The sequence below is a fragment of the Phymastichus coffea genome, unplaced genomic scaffold (genome assembly GCF_024137745.1).
Source record: "Phymastichus coffea isolate CEN01 unplaced genomic scaffold, Cenicafe_Pcof_1.1 PCOF00327, whole genome shotgun sequence".
NCBI classification, from domain to species: Eukaryota; Metazoa; Arthropoda; class Insecta; order Hymenoptera; family Eulophidae; genus Phymastichus; species Phymastichus coffea.
This window is the reverse complement of record NW_026707138.1, coordinates 12,719-33,965: the sequence shown is the minus strand read 5'-3', so window position 1 is coordinate 33,965 and position 21,247 is coordinate 12,719. Positions and strand designations below refer to the sequence as shown.

Below are 21,247 nucleotides of genomic sequence, written 5' to 3'. Positions count from 1 at the left end.
ATGACGATGCGCTCGTCAAAGATTTCACTCGAGAGAATACATCTCCGATAGTAAATCACGATCGTTATTGTCAAGTGTAAAAATAGGTCAACGTTATAGCCGTGTACAATGTATGTAACACACCCATCCATAAAGCCAAAAACTGCCTTCTTTCTTTTTCATAAAACTTTTACTCTGTCTCGCGTATTCGGGCGTTTTCATTCCAGCGCCGCTGTCAAATAGCGTATAAGAAGCCCATGACAGCCGCGTAACAAATCAGCGTTTACGAGGCAGCAACGTAGCACCCGAGATGAAAACAAAATAAATGCCTCGCGCCTTTTTATGCCGAAGCTTCGATTTCCTCGAAAGAAAGGAAAAACCTTCCACAAATCATAACAGCAACAGTCCGATCGTAATAGAGCTTCTCTCTCTCTCTCTCTCTCTCTCTCTCTCTCTCTCTCTCTCTCTCTCTCTCCGAATATCCTCCATTTAATGACCAATTAACTTACCTCGAAAGCTTGATGGTGGAAAAGAAAAAGAAAATTGTGCATCAATCATGCTTAAGAACATAATTTAATTGCCGCGGGTAAAAGGCTGAGCTGGTTATTAACGTGTAAAATTCCTTTTTTCTGTATACGATTTCTAACGCACCATTTTAATGGAAAAAGATTATTTTCAGAGTCTGTTATTAGTTTTACATAAAAATAACCCCATTATTTGTGCGTTTAAATAGAAAAAGGCCGACTTTTTATATTTCTTTTCATCGTCTTTCTCCTTGTTGTTGCATTTAAACAAGTACATTCTAAACATTCTTTGCAGTGTGTATTTTTTGTCTAAAGTCGATACTTTTCGAGTACAACAATCGTGAACACTAATAAAAAAATCTGTCATCTTACAGAGATGCAGGCAAAAACAAATTTTCGCAGACGCCTTTAAAAATTCAGACTGTCGATGATATACCGTGACGAGTGAAAGGTATTCTTTTGTTTCAACGGAAAAACAATAAGATGACTGGCATTCACACGTACAATTTATAATATCAGAAAGAGCGCACTCGAAAACCCCTCACGGTGTCTTGGATAAAATGACCATTTTTTTCTATTGACATTGTGAGCTCGAAATCATTAGCATAAAAAAGTATTAATGGGTTAATAATTCTCCGTCGCGCTTTTCACATCCTTCTCGCGTGCGACTCGACTATTTCTCTTCCGAAGCTCGCGCAACTTCTTCGTCTCCAGGACACAAAACTGTACGTGCTGTCGCTGGTTCGTGTCAGTCTCCACCTATTTGGACATTAGGGAAAAGAAAGTCGCGAGTCCGGGTTTAATTACTTTTCTGCTGCTGCGTCATCGTAATTAATTGCAAGATAATAATTTGCGTTTAATTGCAAGATAACAGTGTAACTCGGTAAGTGGAAAAGTCAGACGAATTGAAACGCGTCTCTGCGCGTAAGCAAGTGCACGAGGCGTCGCGAGGTCTGGCCTGCTTGGGCGTCTCTCTCACCTTCGCTTGGTCGTAAAACTGGCAGACGACGCATCTCTCACGCCGCTCCTCTCGTCGCGCCATCAAGTCCCGAAAACCACTCGGTGTCGCTTATCTTTCGAGCTTCGCGTGAACGATAACGTTGATGCATTCGCCTGCGCGGATTGAAAACGAGAGCTGCTACGCTGTCGTGCGTTTCACTTGGCAACAACGCGTCTAATACCTCGTTCGTTCTTTTCTGTTTCAGGTGAGTACAAGTGTTGACCATCGCGTGCGCAGGTAACGAAAAGGAAGTGGGCATGTTTCGAGGGCTCGTCGCAGATTACACAGTAGGTATGCCGCTGGTGCACCCTTTCAAGCTTATTAAACTCGACAATGGTGGCGCACAAGAGCAGAGAAAAAAAGGGTACTCTCTTTACAAGGTGCTTAGTAAAAGGAAGCGTCGAAGTATGAGGAATCGCAGACGCGGTGGCGCGCGAGTCTGTAACCCACATCGAGAATGAAAGTGCAATGGCGGAGTGCATTCTCACTGGCTGTCCGTTATTAAAGGAGCGCGCGCCGGGTGCACGCGACTCGGAGAGTCAGCGCGCAGGCCTGGCCTTTGTTCCGCGCGCTGCACGTGCGCCGCGTCCCTTTTGGGCGGGCGTCGCGGCGAACTCGCTGCACTCCGCCTCGATCAACATTTAGACGTGGCGATATCCCTCGCGGCCGGATGCGCGCTACTGCTTCACTCGACGACCTTCCTCCGCGGGACGCTGAGCGAGGCACGTCTAACGTCGAGCGCTCGGGAGCGCAATAACGTCCTCGATGAATAACGCAAGCCACGAAAGTAACCTTAACGTCGAGACTTGGCGTAAAACGTTAACAATGGCGCATCGCTGTACGCGGCGCGGCGGCGCTGTTAGCTAACCCAAAGTATATAGAAAAAGCCGACCGAGACGAGATCGCTTTTGTTGCTCCTATTACTTTTTTCCCCGCGAGACTACGTTAATTGTGGCGCTCCATAGTCGTTTTGCGGCTACGAATATAATAGCCGCGCGCTTTGTATACGCTCTTTTGTGTGCACTGCGCCGCGGGAAATTACCTCACACTTTTAAAGGAAGAGAGCGAAACGAGGCGTAATCAAACGACTGCTTCGTATAATCGGACGGCTGCGCGATGAGGTGTCAAAACTCGGTTCGATTAAGAATAGAGAAACTGACGCTCCAGACTCGCCCGCCGGAAAAGTAATACCTCGAAAGGATGAGCACACGCAGTGGCGCAAGTCTAGCCTCGCTGTTCCCCGCTGCCCGTGTTTTCGATCGTCGAGACGTGCTCTAATTATCCCTCCAAGTTTCTTCCTCCTTTATTCACGTCGAGATCATTATTCCCATGGACTAAACGACGTAGATATAACCTGAAAATAATGCCCGTACGCGGAGAAGAAAAGAAAAACTCTTTGCGTGAAATCTCGTAAATTGGACTTTGCACGAGAAATATCATCGCAGAGAGCGATTTGGCAACATTCCTGCGATACTCTGCTGCTGCGAGGGCAGTCAAGCTATATCGCGGCTCGCCATAAATCTCATGCTTATTTTGCAAACAGTGCATTATGCACTTGGCCAAAATATGACCGAGCAAAACTCCGCGGTGTAAAGAAAAAAAAATTCTTTATGAAACAACAATTTACTTGTCGTTTTTTTCGAGAGCTCGGTTTATGAAAAAAAAACCAAAGAGAGTTTCTGATAATCATTTCTCTCGTAAAGTACGGAAAGCTTCCAGCAAGCACACAAAGCTGAACTTTATTCAACGCTCGCGCGATAATTACGAAAGAGTAGCGCTCGCCAAAAGAGATAACCCCCTTCCCACTCTACTCGCGTGCACACATATACGACAATCTTCCAAAAAATATGTACTTGGACGAGCGAGAAAAAAAAGCCCGATTTTTGCGCGCAGACTCCTCTGATGCGGGAGCAGTAAAAAAGATCCACGCACACGGCTGAGAGAGAGAGAGAGAGAGAAAGAGAGAGAGAGAGAAACGCATCTCCGTGTCGCGGCAGCGGCGTCGGTTTTAATGTCTCTGTGGGGTGCAATAAAATCGATATAACGCTCTCGCCCCATGAATAAATATGAAGGCCCGCGCGCGAGGCTTGGCGGAGATTATGTACGCCTGTATGACAAATCTGCGCGCTGTCTGCTCCTCGCCACGGAAAAAACTCGGGAGCGAAAGTGCACCGCGACAGATAAGTGTACGGAGGGGCGGCTGCTCGGCACCGGAGGGAAATGTGGGAAGCAAAGGTGGGCACCGCGCGAAATTTCCTCGAGCTTTGGCTTTCTTTAACGGAGCCTATCGCCGTGCCGCGTGATCTTTGTTTTGCCTTTCCCCCAGCGCGATTTGAATACACGACATCTTGATAGATTGCGTGGGAAGACTTGTTTATAACGACATATTTCAGCGCCACTACACGCCTCGGAAATCGCCATTCCTCTCAACACACGCTTGCAATCTCATTTTGTGCACTTATCGCGGATGTCACAAATATATGGAAGCGATACACAGTTATTAAGATAATTCGGCAGAATATGACATTTCCCCGTTGCTGTCTGCCTGCTTTTAACCGTTACTATAGATTTCTAAATGATAGTCATCTTGCCTTCGTGGAGTATATCCTTACGAAACAAATACTGCGTGAAAATGGGACTCGCATAGCGTCGAAGCTTAGAGTTTTGCTGATTGATTCGTCGTTTGCTGACTGATTTGATTCGTCAGCAGTTCATCTAGACCGATTAACAAAGTTATGGTGGCAATCGAAAGCAGGAAAACGCGAATTTTTCCCTACTACTTGAGACACGGGCAGTTTCGCCCAGCTGTAAATGCCGGAAAAAAAATTCAGCTAATAATTTAAAGTCTCGCTGAAGCAGCTACGATGAAATAAAAAAAATATGAATCACGTTATTTGTAAACGGAAATTTTCGTCAAATAAAATTGCCTCGGTTATAAAGCTTGTCCAGTGGCTTTCGGATTTGTTGCAAAAAACTGAAAAACTTTGGAACTTTGTGGCAGTTAGCACCATAGCGTGAGAAGTAAAATTATAAGAATCGTTGGCAAGGTGGCAAGTTTTTCGTGCGGGGGTTGTGTTGCCGACTGGAATCATCGGTAACACTATGCCGACAACTCTTGCGTTAGACGCTCGGACTGGGCCTGTAATGAGACGAATATAACTATTATAGCCTAGGGGAACGTATTGCAGTTAACGCCTGAAAAGAGCGCTCAATCAGGAAATAGGTGGTATACCTACCTACGCGCGAGGATCTGCTGGTTTATACAGAAATCCTCTCCACTACCTCCTCGGCTGTATAGACTTCTTTACAGTTGCGGTGGTCGTGGAGGGGATGGTTGTTCAGCTATATTAGTTATTTATGTGCCTTGGGCGGGCCAAGCGCAAGTACGGTATGGGGAAGATGTTTGTAGCGCGGAATAGTAAATGGCCGAGGTAGCGAGCGAAGCGAGCGCATGATCTTTATGACCACAAAACAAAAACAGGACATTTTATGACCACCAAACAAAAAAAATGCGGCACGGTGATTATTATTCTTAAACCGATACTAGGCTGTTGACGACAGACAGATCAAAATTTTCAGCGTAATAATCTAAGAAAACAGTGGGTGCTGTCCTGTATTGTTGTAAAAAGAGGTTAGTATCTTTTAATAAATCTTGTAATAACAGAAATTCTTTTCAGTGCATGTCAAATATGCATCCAGATTGATTTGACAATTAAAAAATTTTGGTTGAAATATAAATTAGGGCATTGTGAAAAAGTTCTTTTACGTTCAATCGTATTTTCGGCTCTGAAACGAACTGATTGTTTTTGTAAGAATTGTTTTTATGGAAAATAAATGAAGCTCCTGTTTCATCAACGGACTGATGACAATATTGCGGGTGCAGCTTCGAATTTCCATCCGGAATTCATCTTCAAATTGAAGCCTTCTGGAATTTTTTCCATCAAAACCTTCTTAGTGAAGAATTTGGACATGTAATTGAAAAAATTACGAGAGCCGTTCTGGTGCTTGATGTCACCTTGGATGTCGACAGTCTAGTCTTGTGTACTCTGCATATAAGTAGAAGTAGTCCAAGACATCTCATCACCTCCATTTCGGCTAATTGCATTTACATCTAATAAACTGAATTGCTAGTTTTTCTTTGATGCTTGGCGTAGAATTGATAGTAATATTGGATTCATGGTAATAATGCTAATACACCTATTGAATGCCAAATGAAAGGCTCTACTGCCGATCAACCTTATATGCACCTAAGATGTGTATACGAGAAAGGGTAAATAGCTTGCAATCTACCAATAGGTTTAATTCTCTTTTACTTGTGAACAGCCAGATCTGTATTGATTATAAAATCAACACTGAGAGGTAAACAGGCGGAAATCTTTCTAAATGCTGGTTGGTCTAATCCTCTTTTACCTGTAGGTTCTTCTTTTCAGTTAAAAGTTATAATCTTCAAATCTCCGTCCATGTTTTCATCTTCCTTCAATAGGATTAGCAATTGACCTTTGCTAGATTCTCAATTCAACGTAAAGTTACCTTTCGGCGCCATATAAAACTAACGTTATTCCGTATTTAGCCTTGCGTTCGCAAAGCTTAAAACTTAGGCAAGAAATAGTAGATTACGATGAAATTAGTCAGTAATTCAGACCAAGTAAATAGCTTATTGAAATCTTTCTTTCCCGAAATTTCAGGTGTCATACGACTAACGACTACGGATGATAGCGCCGGATCGCTCCGGGAAGCGTTAGACCGCTTAATTTGTCCTTGTTAGCGCGCCACATTAACTATGGACCACAGGTAAATTTAGCTGTTTGCGAATGCAGCTAAAATTGAATTAATGTTCCGTACATACAGAAATTAGCTTAGTAATTGCGACTTAAAACTTACACATTGTTCTCACGATTAACCGTGTTTAGTAATTGTAACATTAAGTTAACAACTGTAAACATAAATTAAATACTACGCGTAAGGTAATAGATACTCACATCGACTTTCTTGTCATTTTTCTGAAAATGTCTGTAGTATGCAATCAGTAAATAAGTGCTTGCGCAAAGTTTTAGATCTATTGAATATTTGTTTTTTGAAATATCTGTGAAATTAAAAAAAAACTAAGCATTTCATTAATCAGGCTATTTCAAGTCATATATTTTTTCTAAAACAATATTGAGTTTCCACATCCGATACCATATAGTTATTAGAAAATTGCAATTCGATAATTTAGATACGTTATATCGCCGACCATCAACGATACTATTTTCGTTATTATTGTTTATTAGTCAATTTTTATTGTGAACTAGACTAGAAACAAATGTAGGCTCTTGATAATTGTTTCTTGTGCTTCTCTGCCAAATATAATACGTTCTAAATATTGGCGACCAATTGGCGTACTAGAAAATGATTCAGTGCTGTATACGTCCATTATAATTCTTTATTATTAAAAAATCACTAAATATTTAAAAAAATGTAAGCTATAAGAGCAAAATTATCTATTTACACGATAATTACATTTGAAATTCAAATGTTAATTAGCGGGCATTTAAAAATAAAACGCTGGAAAAAGTGTTCCACGCGTGTGGGAGTATATTGCATGATAATTGCGTGCACGCGTCAAAATGAAGCTATGATAAAATGCTAAAAAGTCTATGTCTGCCTTGCCTAATTGCAGCTGTATCCATTAAGTAATGTGTTTCATGGCGTTCCAAAGTGGAATAAAGGAACGCTTAATTGGCCGCTATATTTATCTCGTTTTATTCGATCCCCATTTCGAAAACACGACATCTTTTTTATTATCGACTCTTCGCAATTGAGCCTCCCCCCCGTCTGTATAATCAGTTGTATTGTAGCGATGGAGCTAATAATTCGAGGCAACGTAGTTGGAGCAAGCAGTCGAGGATAAAGACTGTGGAAATTTCTAGTTTTTACATCTACGTCAATGTCAATGTTACACGTGTCAATATATGGCCGATGAGAGAGACAGAGAACGGTCGCAAACAATGGTCGTGTCGAGAGAGAAAGGTGACGTTATCAGTAGAATCGGCTGCACGTTCTAACAACGACGCACCCACATACACGCACATCCTCCCCTTAAAGATAAAAAGAGAGAGAGAGAGAGAGAGAGAGAGAGAGAGAGAGAGAGAGAGAGAGAGAGAGAGAGAGAGAGAGAGAGAGAGAGAGCGAGAGAGAGAGAGATGTACTTTACCGTCGCGTCGTCGTCGTCGCGACACTCGTTAGCCCCTGTCCCTCAAAGAGGACCTTCTATGCATTTCCATGTGTCGTACGTGCTTTATACTCCTCTCGTACTTCCTCTCGCCACGCAGAGACTCTTTGCTCGCTCTTCCTCCTGCACGCTCACGCGCTGAATCTCATCCGTTTGTTTTTCGTCGTCTCGGCCAAAAAGCGAAAATCTCTTTTGCCACGAGCGCGCAATATTGTCAAGTACCCAGCGCAACGGCAGTGCCGCTGATCCGTCTGACGCGCGTCCATTGTTCTCGATTTTTTTTTCTTTCCTCCGCCAGCGTCGTGCGCACAAGGGATGCAGCGTTGCACGCTTGTTTTGGCTTTTCTCCCTTTTGTGCGCACGCACCACACGCGCCTCCGTTTCGCTTATTTTTACGCTAAAAGCGACAGGGTTGGCGTGTAAGAGCTCATTCTTCTGTTTGTTTGTTTGTTAGTTTTTATTCCTTGCGTTTCGTTACTTGCTCAAAGTACACTTTACTCGGGCAACGCGACTCATTAACTTTTGTATAACCGCGCGAACGTTTCTTTTCTTTTCTTTTCTTTTTTTTCCCCGACGAGCAATTTCGCACTCAGTGCCATGTAATCCAACCGCTGTAGACAATTTGTTGCCAGGAATTACATGTTTAATCGCACACGCGTGCGTGTACTTGCATCTCATTAAAACCGACCGAGTGCCGTACGCATTTGCTTTTGCAAAGCTACAAACAGCGAATACCGCACTGATCATCAACTGCCAAAAGAGCTCTTTGGTGCGGCGTACGAGAAAGAGAAGAAGTTGAATATTCGAAGCGGCAGAGTTGCCACAAAACATGTAAATGATGGGATGATCGTGAAAATTTATTAAATGTGGTAAATGACATGAAAAAAAATCTGAAAATTGAATAAATATTTCGAAAAACGAGGCACTTCTCTCGAGCTCTGTTAATTCACAACTGGAAAGTATCCGGCGCTTACCAATTGAACTACCTATTAGAATTTTGAAGTATTTTAATTTTCTTATTTCATTACCAACAATAAATCATAGATAATATAATGAGATTTGTCGAATTCGTTGACGTTGTACCTGATCGGCGTAGGCAAAAAAAAAAAATACCTTTTTAACATTCCGAAAACAAACCTGTTACCGAAAGATTCAAAAAGCTGTTGTTTTCTTCTTTGCCTACATTGATCAAGAACAGCGTCAACAAAGACAAAAAAAAATGACAGGCTGAAGCAACAAACGAATCGTTGAATTGTTGATTGTGGCAAGTCTGAGAGAGGTAAACAAAACGTCGTAACAGCCGGCGCGGCGCGTAAAATACGCTCTGCGGTGCGCTGGAATGGAAGGGTATCGATCGGTTTTCATTCGGAAAAACCCTTGCACCCCTCTCCAGCAGGCACGCTCTCCGCTCTTTGTCCGCGTCAGCGGCATTATCCTCGTCGTCTCGTCCCTTTTAATATTCGGATTCGCGGCTCGCTCTGCCTCGTGCACCGACGCGCTTTCTGCGTCTTGGACCGCTCTCTCTCGCTGTCCCCCCTCGCGTCGGTCGCGGGGGTGCTGCCCCGTACACTGTCCTTTGCGGTCCATACGATGAATATGCTAAAGCGCGTGCGACGCGCGCGCGCGAGCAAATTTAATTTATGGATGATTGTCGCATAATCGCCGCGAGCGGAACGCACACCCGCGCAAAGTGCCGCATGGCTCTACACACCTCATTCGCGAGCTGTTCAAGTGTGATGGGATTATTAATGTACCGTGCGCACGCGACGACACCACGCGTGCGTATGACTGACAAAGCAGCGCCAGCGCCAACGCGTTTTATTGCGGTTTGCCTTTCAAATCGCTTAATTGATTTTCGTACGCGCGTTCCTTTTGCGGATGTCGATTGTTGCCATAGCTGATCGTGGCTTTCACCGTGCCGACATTAGAGTGTGGAAGTCACTTCACGTTCGATTTTTACACAAAAACACGCGTGCTACGCTACCCTAAAACGGCTTTACTATTCGTTATAGTTGTCGTTTTGTTAAAGCAGAAAAAGAAAAACTCTATAGAAACAAAGTATAATAACAACTTGGTATCTTAACGCAATAAAATTTTCGTCGATCGTACCATCTGTCGACACCACTCGAAAACCTTTGAACGGTTTTGACGCGTACATTCAGCAGCCCGCAAAGCGCGACAGATTTTTTTTCTTTTTAATTAGGCGCGCAGATGTTCGCGCACCGCGGTATACAGGAGTCAAATTCGCCACAAAAGAAATCGCAAGCCTCGGCGTCTTGATCGAAATTGTAAATGAGGTTTAAGCGGCGAGTCGCACACACAACCGCCTGTATGAAATAATCTGTCACCCTCATCTCGGTCGAATTAATTAGAGAAAGCCAAACAAGTCTTTCGTTCCGCGCGCGAAAATCGCGTGAGCCCTCGAACCATTTGCATAATGCGCGCTTCCGATTGTTTGTGTTTTTTTTTTTTTTTTCTCTTTTTTACTCCTTTCCACGTCGAGGGCTGATAGTGCGCGATAAAAACACGGAACACTTAATCCGTCCTTCGTTTATACAGGGCGATCGAGCTCGGGGATAGTTTCCAAAATCGAAATACTCGTTTCCGGGGTATAAGACTTCGCCTTTGCCTGGGCGCAGCTTTGCTCGTAGAAACACCTACGCGTGATTGTCTCTTTCTTTTAATGGCGCATTTTTCCTTTATATTCATTGTTATGTTTCTCGGTCACCTCTATTGCCCATCTTAGCGTTCGGCTTCTTCGTCTGCTTTGGTTTAATCGATAAAACGAAGAGACGCGTAAGTAGCTTCTCGGAGGAAGAGATTTCGAATTAATTACCCACGGATCAAGTAGCGAGCGGAAAATTAATAACGCGTAACCGGCACCGCGCACCTCCCCCTCCCGTGCCTCTTTTGGCACGAAATTCGCGCAGACTCACCCGCACTCTCGGTCGCGAGCGTAACAGCACCGCGCGCCTGTCAAAACCTACGAGATATCCATCAGAGAAGGAGTGCAGCTCGACGAATCGCAAGCCAGTTGAGTATCCTGGCACACAAGTGCACGTACACAAATGCAGAAGAAGCGCTCGCTTTGGCGAAAACGCAATCGATCAATCTCCGACGGCAACTTCCGCTTTTTCGTTTTTTTTTCCACTCGCCTTCGCTCCCTCGCAGACGAGAAACAAAAAGAGAAGGCAGAGTCTCGATGAGTCCACTTTTCTCTCTCTCTCTCTCTCTCTCTCTCTCTCTCTCTCTCTCTCTCTCTCTCTCTCTCTCTCTTTTTACCTCTCGACGACACGTGTATTGTGTCACAACCCCTCTCGAGTGCGTGATGAGATTAGACATGCAAACATTCGAGCAAAGGTCTTTCTGTTATTTCTCTTTTTTTTTCTCTCGCGTGATTTCTATGAGTGCTGCTGTTGCCGCGAGACGCGACACACGAGTAATTAGTCGTTGTTACCTGCTTCAGGCATGCTTTTTGATGAATGTACTGCTTCCGTGGAGTGACTCGCGATAAGACGCTCATTAACTTGAAAACTCTCGTTTTGTAGTATCTGTACTAATTATCATGCAAAAGCTAGCGCCATTAAGGCTATTACGTACTCGATTGGAGGATCCATTCCCAAGCATTTAATAAGAAATCAGCTTGGAAACAATGAAAGCTAGATATCAAGTTGAGTTTTTTATTTAATCTATTTATCAGGATCAGTCGGCTTCTAAGTTTTCTTATTTCTCGAGTAGCCATTGTCCATTCATATCGGCTTGGCGCAATATTCAAGCTACCTGGTTACTTGAGTGGCCGTGGTTGCTTCACATACACCCACTGCATAGAAATGCATTTTTATTGTTGTCAGGCTAGACGGAATACTCCAACGGTCCTCCTCCTTTTGCATGTTGTTGGGCTTGGTCATTTATTGAGCTCCTCTCACGTCGAATTCTTTAACCAATACGTGGTCATTTTTTTTCAAAACTCGAGCAGATTTGCACACATTACAATTTTCTCGCACTCGATGAAATCGCGTGGGTTGCAAATATATATATATACGCATCATATCATGTCTCCGTTGCATATCCGAAGAAAAATGCTTTCCATACCGAGGCAGTTAACCACGAGATAAGAAATTAGAATTGGTTTTTAAAATAAATAACAAGCGGAATCCAAATAATTTTATGCGTCGCGGACGCGCCCACGCGCACGAGCTCGTTTAGTTTCGAGATTAGATGTATACGGCAAGGCTCTAAGGAAAAAAGAAGTGTTACGTTATGCTAATTCGAACGCGGGGAAGCTGAAATGAGAACGAAAGCCACGTAAAACAAGTGAATTAATTAATGCTTGGATTGCCGAATGGTGAAATTCTATTGAAAGAGCAACGAAATGTAAATAAAGTGCGTAACGATAATGCACGGTTAATAAACAATATACTGGTGTTGCATTGTTTATTAATGCCCGCGCAATGAATAGACACACAGCATTCCAGGGACACGCGTGGAAACATAAAGCCACAAGTCGATGACTCACGCACTGCCTACCGACGCCTGAGGTCTCTCATCTCATTATGCGTTAACGCGATTGCTCAATAATCCGTGTAAGGACGTCCTTGACGAACAAACGTATATCCCCGTTGGATTTATCAATGAAAAGACGGACATCGCGTTGATCGCCGTTTTCCTTCCACGAGAAAGCGTGCGACGCCTTTGTAATGAGCCATACCAACGCCTTTTTTGGTCTTCCGTCGCGCGCGGAACGTGTCCGAATAAATTTTTGTTTGGGGTGGTCCACACGCATAGCTTATTATTCTGAATGCTTGCCTACCTTTCCATGAATGCAGCGGCCATTCGATCGACGCCTTTTATCTCCCTCTCCGATTCGATTATTTTTCTTCGACAATTGAATTTCACAAGATGAACGCGATGAGCGATGTACGCATCTTTCATTTCCTGTATACAGAAATGTCGAGTTCTGTTACAGGGCGTCCACGTGAAAATTCATCGAGCTATCTCGTGCGCTGCTCGTCGGCGAAGGCAGGACGCAGCTCGAGATATCGAATCCCGCGGAAGCGTGCGTGGCAAGCGAAAAATGACGAGACGCCCCATTAGCAGAAACCCGAGGGAGATTAATTGAAAAAGACCGAAGGTTCTTCCTCTTTTTTTTATCCAGCGCTGCGGAAAAGTAGAACGAGCCGGGACAAGACAGATGGAAAAAATAAAGCAACGCCGCATAATTTGAAATGTTCACCGCTCGCTCGGCCATTCGTCCATTCCGTGAAAGGCCATTAAGCGACGACGAAAAACCAAAGTGTCTCTCGATACGCGATTTCACTTGTCCCTTTTTATTTTCTTTTGTTTCGTGACCATACGAGTGTCAAAACGTCGTCCGCGAAACTTTCTCTCTCTCTTTCTCTCTCATGAATAGGATCAATGTTTTCCACAGTCCTCGCTGCGGTTTCAACAATACTCCAAGGCAAAATTCTCATGGCGCGCTCGGTGTTGTTTTTTCCCCCGGTCGCCATGTGGTTAGAGAGCTATAACGGTAGGTGTTTTTGTGCAATTAATACCTCTCTCCGCGGAGATGCGGGATCGAGATGAAAAAATAAACACGCTAAGTCGAAGTTACACAGAGAAGTTCGAGAAAACTAATCGACTTTCATAAATTAAAAGCCTGTTTCCCTTAGGCACGCGCGTACACGCGCGTATACGTTTCCTGTGCCGCTTAATTAATCGAGCTTCGCGCAAGATTACCATCGCATCTCGCTGCGAATGTGCGTGTATAACGTATGCGCGCGTGCGGCTTCTCTCCTCAACGATTCATATTCGCGACGTATAATGCACAACGCGCGAAATTTATTATGCAGGAGAATTCGTCTCGCCCTCTCTCTCTCTCGCTGCAAAGACAATTTTCAGCTGCACAATCAAAATAGAAAACGAGCCCCATACTTTGAATGGCACGAAAAAAAGCCGAAATAATAAGCAGTTACTCGTCGGTGAAAAAAGGAAGCTGCGCATCGTCCTCATCGTCGTAGAGAAAGAGAGTGAGAGAGGGGGAAGTCGTTCTCCTCCCCGTAGCATTTATTATGCCGGTGTACAGAGGGAAGGGCCCACGCGCGTTGTGCCACGCGCGAGATTTTTCGAGAGAAGGCCCACGCGCCAGGCCGGAAACCAGTCCACCCACTTTCGCCCTCGCGTGGAACTCCCCACCCATGAGCGCGCGCGTTCATACATATTCCGTCGCGGATGGATGTTGCTCGTCTTTCCGGCGCGCCGCGGTAGGGAGGACCAAACGCGCCGTCTCGCTCAGTGCGCTGCACGTCGTCGGCGCGTCGTCGCGAGAGACTGCTGTGCGTTCACGCGCGCGAGATACGAGTGTCGCTTGACATCGCCAAGCCGCGGCCTCGTCGCGGAGATTAGAAGCCTCGCGCTGCGACTGACGATTGAATTTCGTTGTTCCGAGGGGTGGCTTCGACGAACCGCGCGAGTTTCCATTTTCCAAGTTTCGAAAAAACGAGGTTCTACGCGCTAGATCATTGCCGCCAGAGAGAGAGAGAGAGAGAGAGAGAGAGAGAGAGAGAGAGAGAGAGAGAGAGAGAGAGAGAGAGAGAGAGAGAGAGAGAGAACGAGCGAACGAACGAACGAACGAACGAACAAAAAGCAAAACAAGTCGAGTGTAATAAAAGAAGAAGAGGAGGAAGAAAGAGTCGATAAAGTCGTCCCTGGAGTGGTCGTCCTGATCCGTTATGTGGGGAGAGTGCTCGATGGCGTTTTCAAGAGGAACATTATAAAGGAAGCTCCCTTGCTCTTGGATTGCCAAAAGGCCAGCGAGGAAGAAGTGAGAACCGAGAAGTTGGCGAGTCACGCGCCTGGCTTTAGTCACGCGAAGAGGAACAAGCTTTCCCGAGATAATTTTCGGATTTCCCCTCAGTGGAGCGCCAAGCGAGCAAAATCGACGTTACCGCGTGACGCCTATATAAGTAGCGGCGCGGTGACAAAACAATGAGCGAATGTTACGTCGGCGCGCGTTGCATAAGTCAATCGACGAGTTTCGAATTGAGAGAAATAAGCTCGGGATGCTTTTCCTTTTACGGCGCGGCGGCGGCGGCTGCGCGAGAGAGATCTCGTTTGCCGGCTTTAAGAAACTTGAATTTTTTTCGACGGGCTTTCAAAAAAGAGAAAAAAAAGAATAAAAAGAAAACGAAAAAGATCAATACCGACGAGTATGTTCGTTCTCCCGTAATTTATTCCAGTTTCTATGAACTCACTGTTTGCATACATCTCGACGATGCGACTTCTTAGCGCAAATGGCTTTTTCGAGTAAATTTACTCGTAACTTAGTCGACGCGTTCAGTCGAGTAAGCGAAATTTACATGTATACACCAGTCGCGTGACTCGCACTCGTGAAAAATTCTGAAAACAGGCGAAAACTCCGTGATCTCGTATCAGGTGAACCTGTCAGCTCGACTTTGGGAAAAAGAAGAAATGGTATCGCTAACGTGCGGAGGTCCGCCGCCATTACCACCAGGCAAGAGACTGCTACACCGCGCAAGTCGAAAGCTTGGCGTTAGTCCGACTTACCGGAGCTTTCGCGATCCCAGCCTCGAGGCATGGATCCCGCCAAGTCAGCGGGTCAGTACACCAACGACGTCCTCGCACGACGACGCCGACGATGTCGATGACGTCGATGGATTTGATCTTGGTGACGTCAAGCTCATCGATGACACGAATACCACTCGGTTAGATTGATTATTGCGTTTAGAGACGGCAGGATATCGAGCGTGTGTGTCGGTGTGCTTCGTCACTTGATTTTGGTGTGTTGCGTGTTACGCGATTTCCAAGTGAAAAACATCAATTTGAGTGAATTCCAGTATGCACAGTCGAAACGTAAATATCCCAGTTGGATTGATAGCTATGTTACAAAGATACGTATCGACAGACCTTAGACTTTGGGTCAAGTTCATTAATATTCATCGCCTAGATCTAAACCGGATAATCGGACGATCGCGCCTTTTTCTGGCCCTTCTCGCGCGCCAATCGATATTTCAGTGAACGCTAAAATAGGGCACACGGCGCGCACGCTCGCGACATCCTCCGCCGAAAATCAAGAATCGCAACGACTAAACGAGACAATAAACACGCCGTAGAGCGGGCAGCAGGCCAACGGAACGTGCGAGTGTTTACTCGTCGTCGAGCGCATTGACAAGTCCGTCGCGCGGGCGGCCGGTGCAGCAGCAACAGCAGCAGCAACAGCAGCGCGGAAAGCCAAGCGGCGTCAACCTGTTTCGCAGTCATTCCGAGGGCAACTTGACTGCGTCCGCGCGGGGTAAAAAGCAGATGTCGTCGCCGACTGCCGCCGCCGCCGCCGCCGCCACGCCTCTGGATCGCTGCATCAAGGCGATCTACGGCAGTTGGCGCAACCTCATGCAGCGTGAGTTGGATACGCTTTTGGTGTAGGCAACAGGGACGCCGGTTTCTTCGCTTTATATGGCCGCCAGCTGCCATTTAACGGCACTCCGCGCACGCCAACAATTTGTTTTTTCGCCTCTCTTCGCTCTCCTTCGTTCCAGTTAATCAACTTCCACGAATCATAGTCCATCTCTCTCTCTCTCTCTCGGATTGAACTAAAAAGCGACGAAGCTGCGAGCGCATGGAAAGTCATCTCCATTCCCCCGGCAGCGCGTATAACCCTGTGCTCGATTCCGCCTAACAACTCGCGTGTGGTCATCATCCGTGCGACTCGATGGAGCTTCGCCTATCTAGCTCTCTCGAAATGAAATCTCTGTGCGCGGCACTGCTCTATCCGACGTGAATCATCCGAGTGTGCGTCACCATGGGTCGCGCGCGCGCGCACAGGTGTGTGCTGCCGCATTCGGAGCGAGACTTTTCATCGGCCCCTCGCACGCGCACGCACCACATTCGGCACGCGCGCGCACCGCTCGGCGAGTTTTTCCACTTGGGTCCAATCTGCCGCGAGCGCGGCTTCGCCGTTTCCCGCGACGATGAAAAGGAAGCAACGCACGCGCGTGTGCGGGCAATGATTTTTACCGGGCGCAGTTCCGATCTGATTTATAGCTCTCTCGTGGGTTTCACGCGCGTGGAGGAAGAAAGTTTCCGCGCGAGGGCCGCGTGCGCGTCTAGCTTCGTTTTCTTCTGCTTTGCGGATAGAATTATGAGGTTTTCGAGAACTGATGTATACCGTTAAGAGAGTTGTTTCGTCGTCGGCTAAGCGATGTAAGCGTATACTTGCATACCGACGATGGCATCGTTCTCGGTCAGCAGATGCACGAGAGGAACGACGCTCGAGATTGGTCAGAGGAGTTGCCGGAGATGGGCCATTGAGTAATGTCCGACTGACATGTCGATCGCGAGCATTGGTAGAAATCCGTTGAGCGTGCATTGCGAGCTCGGTCGGTTTCACGTCTGGCGTGGCGTTAGCCAAGGATCCTTTTCCTAAATGCGTGCTTCGTGCGTCGTCCGTCGAGAAAAATGGCGGACGACGATTTATCGGGCCACGCTAACGACTGATATTATTGCAAACTCGCATGGACCGACGCCATTTGGACGACTAAAAAGGCACTAAATTCAAAATGAAGCCCCATAAAGAGCATAAAAACGCCCGTTATCATTGACGCAACCAGCCTCCTCGAGCAACATCGAGGTTGCGAGCGAACCAACCCATTTTTATTTTTGTTTTTCATTACTTTTGCCACTCGCGCGTGGACAAATATACATGGCACGGCGATAATCGCCGCGACGATTAAGATTTCCATCGGCGTGTTCGTCGTGCCAATGCGTGCTTTACGCGATGAACAACAGGGTTGAGGGCGAAGGGGAGGGAGGGGGGATTTTCCCGCAGCTCTAATTGGAGGTGTCGTTAAGGTTACTTTCAATCATTTCACGAGAAGCCGAAAGGGTGCAGTAGCAGCTGCTGCCGTTGACAAGTCGACATTCTTTGGAGTTTTTCCCTGCGTTGATCGCAACTGGTCGCGTGAACGCCCGCGCAAAAAAGCGATCTTGGGCGATCCAGATTGTGTCGACCTGCGCGGCGGCCCCCCGTCATTCGCAAGCACGCAAATACGCGCGAACCAGCCTAACGTTTGCTTTAATTTCTGTTTTCAGGTAAGTCCATCATCTCGGCACTTTATCTCGCCTATACGTAAAAGCGTTCCGTAGGAGGGTGAGTGATGTTGACATTTACTATTTTTCTCCTCGCGCGCCGAATACAATTCAGTTGGGCCTCGCAAGGATTACAGTTTATGAATTTATGTATGCCGCTTATATCGCGCACACCAAAGGTATTGTAATAAAGATGAATAGCGGCGCACGCCAGCGACGCGTCACGCATAAATCACCGTGATTCACAACGATTCGGCTAATGTGGGTCATAATTTCGACGATGCTCGTGGCCCTTCGATGAGTGCGCCAAAAATGGAGAAGGCTCGCCACCCGTCTCTCGCACGCCAAGCTTTCTTCGGCTCCCCCTCGCAAGTCAATAGAACGTTGAACTCGACCAGCACCAGCGACGAGTAATTGATTTGATATTGCCAGGCCAGTCGAGTGCGACGAAGACGGCAGCGCAGCAGCAGCAGCAGCAGCGAATGTGTCCGTAAGCGACAAGTAATAACAGTGGTAGCGATGCTGGAATGACCGATCTATCCGTTAAAGAAGGAGGGGGAGTGTACGTTTCTTCTCTTCAAAGCGAGCTCGTCCGCATAAGGCGTCTCCGTTCGTACGTCGTAACGGTGGGCGTTAGACTCTTGCGACTGCTGCTGCTGCTGCTGCTGCTGCTGCCGGTTCACGTTACTTTCCGCGAAGCACGCCTCGAGGGATGCCAACGCGCGAATCTGCTTGCCCGCCGAGCTTCGTCCGTTGGGTAATCGTCCGGCCGAAACCAAAGAGGCCACGGCTCGGCAAGTACTCCGGCGAATGGCTCTCGCAAGAAGGCTCGAGCGAGCCCCTCTTCTTCGATCCGTCAAATCAGCCATCAGTGTCGGCAGCCAGGGACTACTGCTGGCACGCTGCTGGAGCGTTTGAGCTGCGCGCTTGAGAGAACGGCAAAACCGTTTACAAGCCTTTTTGCCTCTCTCTCTCTCTCTCTCTCTCTTCTCTCTTCTTTTCTAGACCGTAAACCAAAACTCACTGGCTTGCGAAATTATAGATAGGAAGCCGCGCGAATGGGAAGCGTTAAGTTTAATGTATTGCAAAGGCTATTCGCGACATGGAGCAAAAACAATGACGTATAGACGAGGCTACGTTCCCCGGCGCAATTACACGTTCATTTCCGTATCGCAGACGCAGCGTCGTAAAAAAGTCACGAACGGCCCGTCTGCGTCGCGGCGGACGCGTTGACGGAATCAGTTTCCAAGGACGCCAACTGCGCGACGATCGCCGCCGAGGAAGAAGGGAAATAACTCGCGCCATAACTCTTGCGAGCCACGTGCGAGTAGCAGGCGAGGGGTCTTTGCCTCTGGCCCCCGCGTCCGAAAGAATGGCCGCGATAACGCCGGCGCGGGAGCGATCAGCCAAATAGCTCGAGAGCCAGCTGCGGCCGATGGATATCGCGCACCGTGCCACCGCACGGCAGGCTCGGCGCGCAGCTTTCATTTGCGCACGCGCGCCCGCGACCTTTGCCTATGCAATCCGACGGAATTACAACTAGCGCTGCCGCGTCGCGGCGTCCAAGCTCCGAAGCCCCTTGCGCTCGAATTGACTGGTCGGCGGTAGCCGCTCTTTAGCCGGCGACGCGGCTCGCGCACGGGGCCAGCTGCGGGCAACGACGAAACGACCGGCCGGAGATTACAAGCTCGCGCCCCGAACGAGGTGCGCGTCGCCTTTCTCTCTCACTCTTCTGTCGACCATTTGATCAACGCGACGGCGAGTTCGAGCCATATCTATTCGCGCAAATTGCCACTCGTTTAGAATCGTAATTATTGCAAATTGGCCAAACGACTTTATCTAATGGTTCTGTATTTTCGCATTTGACAAATCTCCGATAGTCGCGCGGCGCGCTGCCGGTGACAGCTTTATTCCTCCTTTTAGATTCGACCGAGTGAACGTATAAAGTCGCGGTTACGTACAAAGTCGTGCAATCGTTTCCCCGGATGGCGATCAAAGGCGTTTGTCGCGGACGCAACACTGCAATAACTCATCGGGCGAGTAGTTCGTTATTGCTAGCGATTTGGGGCCGAGGAGAAACGGTGATTTATTCGAGCGTCGCCGCGAGTAATTATTTTGCATAATGTACTCTGCGTGACTCTTTTGCCGGGGCGTTTTCGATGCGCTCGTAAAAATGTGTTTGACGCTGGCGCTGCGCGCGTTCGCCGGGCGAGGTGCGAAAAAATAATGGTAAAAGAAAAAGCGAAGAGAGAGAGAGAGAGAGAGAGAGAGAGAGAGAGAGAGAGACGTGTCAGACGTAACTTCGGCAAGGCACCAATAACAAGAAATGTAGATAAATGAAATAAGGAAATACAAGTTTGTAAAAGCCTATCTCGCAGATATTCATAATCTGTCGGAGCGCGTTAAACAGAAGTGCGTGGAATGCGCAGCAAAGGTCGTTGGTTGAAACGAGCGATATTCGCCGGGGCGCGCTGGTTGGCCAACCTGTTGATATCGGCGGCCGTTGCCCGGCGCGACTAGTACAGTGCGGCTTTTACTGCATTTTACGCCCACGTGTAGCCTTGCATAGGCCGGCCAGTCTCTTTCGTAAGCGCAGGCGCGCAAAAATCTCGCCGGGGGAGAGCCTGCAATTACGGTTGTGCATGACGGATTGCCGGGACCGCTTCGCGACGGAATGCTCTTGCTCTTCTTCGAGCAACGCTTTTGCGAGTTTTCCAAAGGGGTCGCTGGTATCTGGTTGTCGTGACACACTTCCGCCGGTGTGTAACGTACAAATTTGACGGCCACTCCGACGGTGTGGCAATGGCGCGTTAGATCTCGTTTCGTAACGATACTAGTGAGGAGAGCGTCGAGCTCTGGATTTCAATCGGATCCGATTCGCGCGATGCCGCTCGGTGCAAGGTGAACGCCTCGGCCGCGACGCGCGCGTTATTAGCCCCCCGCGTGATGCGTGACAATAACGAGGACTCGACCGAGCGTGCGCCGTTCGCTCGAGCCTTCGGCCCGGCCGAGCTTGCGAGCGATCGCCAATTGCAGATCGGCGTTTACACGTAGCTCGTTTGTAGCGCGGACACACCTGGCACGAGGCGCTCGCGCGAGTTGCCGGAAAAGCCTGGAAAGGCAGCTTTCGTCGTTTTTTTTCACTCGGCGAGACGTCGCTGTTTCTCGGTAGCGCCGCCTTCGCGGAAAAATCCTCCGATCCCTCGCCGATCTCGTGTCTCGCGCTTGCGTTCAGCGTCGGGACAAGACCGGAGCTGAACGCGACGACACCGATCCGCGGGAATGCTGCCCCAGTTATCTCGCCGCGCTCTCGCGTCTCGGAACAAATGAGACGCCGCGACTTCTCTTTTCTCCTTCGTCTTTGTCGTGAATCGCGCGCGGGCACGAATACTTCGTCGTGCTTCGAGCTTGCGCTCGTTGGAAATATACGCG

General features: G+C 47.5%; 1 protein-coding gene across 4 annotated transcripts in view; it reads left to right on the top strand.

Moving 5' to 3' along the window:
* Window positions 1-1,745: 1,745 nt before the first annotated feature.
* The window catches only part of LOC131674874 (caskin-1), a 30,777-nt gene continuing 11,275 nt past the window's right edge, over window positions 1,746-21,247 (top strand). Inside the window, exons 1-3 of one of the 4 annotated variants that reach the window (XM_058953684.1) lie at window positions 14,404-14,534; window positions 15,146-15,435; window positions 15,844-16,127. In XM_058953684.1, coding sequence (XP_058809667.1) covers window positions 15,182-15,435; window positions 15,844-16,127 — 538 coding nt within the window. In that variant the 5' untranslated portion in view covers window positions 14,404-14,534; window positions 15,146-15,181. Of the gene's footprint in view, window positions 1,795-14,403; window positions 14,535-15,145; window positions 15,436-15,843; window positions 16,128-17,836; window positions 17,877-21,247 lie in introns of those variants that run through there. The other 3 variants (XM_058953685.1, XM_058953687.1, XM_058953686.1) reach the window with 3 other exon arrangements.